Consider the following 1,679-nt stretch of genomic DNA (forward strand, 5'->3'; position numbering starts at 1 on the left):
TCCAGCCTTCTGAAAAAAAAAGGATGACAGATAATTTTGGCTTAAAAAGATCCTCTAACAAATAGGGAGTTTGACTAATTTGTCCTAAATATTCCTACCTCTTCCCAGAGCCTCATTCCTTTTACTCTTCCTCTGAATGACCTAGTTTTTCCTTGTCATTGTTAACACCTAATAAATCCTTTTCCAAAAGACATAAGTGGGGGATTATCCATGTTTTAGAAGCCAAGTGATACTTGGCCCTACTGTTGTCTGTGGACCTGGGACACTGCCAAAGAGGTTCAAATGATAATCCAGGTGTTCTAATACATTAGAAACCTTATCACGTTCATCCACATTACTTCCTAAATGTCAACTTAAGATGCACCTTAAAGACAGAAAATCCACTGCTATTTTCCTACCATCTAGAAGTGTTTGGTTGACTCTTCCCAGTTATGTTCTGAATACAAAACAAAAAACAAAACAAAAAACCAACCAAACAACACCCCCCCCCACGCCCCCGCAAGCCGCCCAAGTGAAGCAAACTATAACAAGTCTTTACAATTCCTGAAAGAATTCTTTTTAAACCCTAACCATTTAATCTTTCTTTCATTGAACTTGGTTATGAAATCTGTTGAAAGTCAAGTAAAGCTTCGGGATCGGGCTTGCTGAAAATGTGCACTCTCGGACCACCTTCTTCCCCAGGGGCACCCGCCAAGGTCCGAGTCGCCCATGTCGGTGCAGCCAAAGGAGGTGGCGCCCTTGTGGTGACCAGCGTCTGGACCCTTGACCTGACTTTGAGGGTCTGAGACACACAGGGAAAACAGGAGCGAAGGGCACGCCTCCCTTCAAGTCTACAAGAGAGTTCCTGTGACCTCAAGTTAGATTATAAACCCCTAGGGTGCAGGCGAGGGGGAAAAGGGGAATTTGGGGCTAAAAGGCTTTAACCTGCGGTCTGTGGACCTGGGACACAACCAAAGACCAGGCCTACATCGCAAGCGCTGCCGTTTCTCCGCAGGGAAAGACTCGTGCGGCTCCAAGTTCACGTTCACGCGCGGCTCGGCATCTTCGGGGTCCTCGGGCCCTCGGGGCATTCCGCCCCCCCCACCGGGCCACCGAGCGNTCTGCTGCCCCCTGCCGGCTGCCCGAGCCGGGCGCGCCGGGCTCTCCACGCCGCGGTATCCCGGACTCGAGCCGGGGCGCGGTTACCTCTTGGGGACATCAAAGACCCGGCAGACGGCCGGGCGCGACCGCCCCTCACACTTGGTTTTCCCATAGCGGATCAGGTCCTGGAAAAGCGCGCAGCCGGGGAGCAGGCCGGCCGGCATGAGCTGTAGCAACAGGGTCAGCAAGAAGGCGGCGGTCAGCGTCAGCCACAGAGCGCGCAGCGGGTTCAGCGCCGACAGCTCGAGCTCAGTCCAGGGAGCCATAGCCAGCGCGCCCTGCTCCCGCGCACTCAGGACCCGATCAGCTCGCCCGCGCGCCAGCGGCCGCTCGCGCTACGCGCGCCTGTCTCAGCTGGGCGGGACGTCGTGACGCAGCGCGGGGCGGGGCCGTGCGTCCAGGACTCGCCCGTGGGGCGGGGCCACGCTGGCGCTCTTGAGTAGTCCTCAGTCCCGGATCCCGACTCAAGGACTCCTGGGCGGAAACCTAGAATGTGGTTCAGCGACGTCGTTCAAAGAACTGGCAGTCTGCACCGCTGC

At 55.5% G+C, this 1,679-nt stretch overlaps 1 protein-coding gene across 1 annotated transcript in view; it reads right to left on the bottom strand.

Annotated features, from left to right (window-relative positions):
* SRD5A3 (steroid 5 alpha-reductase 3) overlaps nt 1-1,469 on the bottom strand; it is a 16,894-nt gene extending 15,425 nt beyond the window's left edge. Inside the window, exon 1 of the mRNA XM_077757768.1 lies at nt 1,186-1,469. Coding sequence (XP_077613894.1) covers nt 1,186-1,406 — 221 coding nt within the window. The 5' untranslated portion in view covers nt 1,407-1,469. The remainder of the gene's footprint in view (nt 1-1,185) is intronic.
* Between the last annotated feature and the right edge of the window lie 210 nt (nt 1,470-1,679).

Source organism: Crocuta crocuta, unplaced genomic scaffold (assembly GCF_008692635.1).
Source record: "Crocuta crocuta isolate KB4526 unplaced genomic scaffold, BGI_CrCroc_1.0 scaffold282, whole genome shotgun sequence".
Lineage (NCBI taxonomy): Eukaryota > Metazoa > Chordata > Mammalia > Carnivora > Hyaenidae > Crocuta > Crocuta crocuta.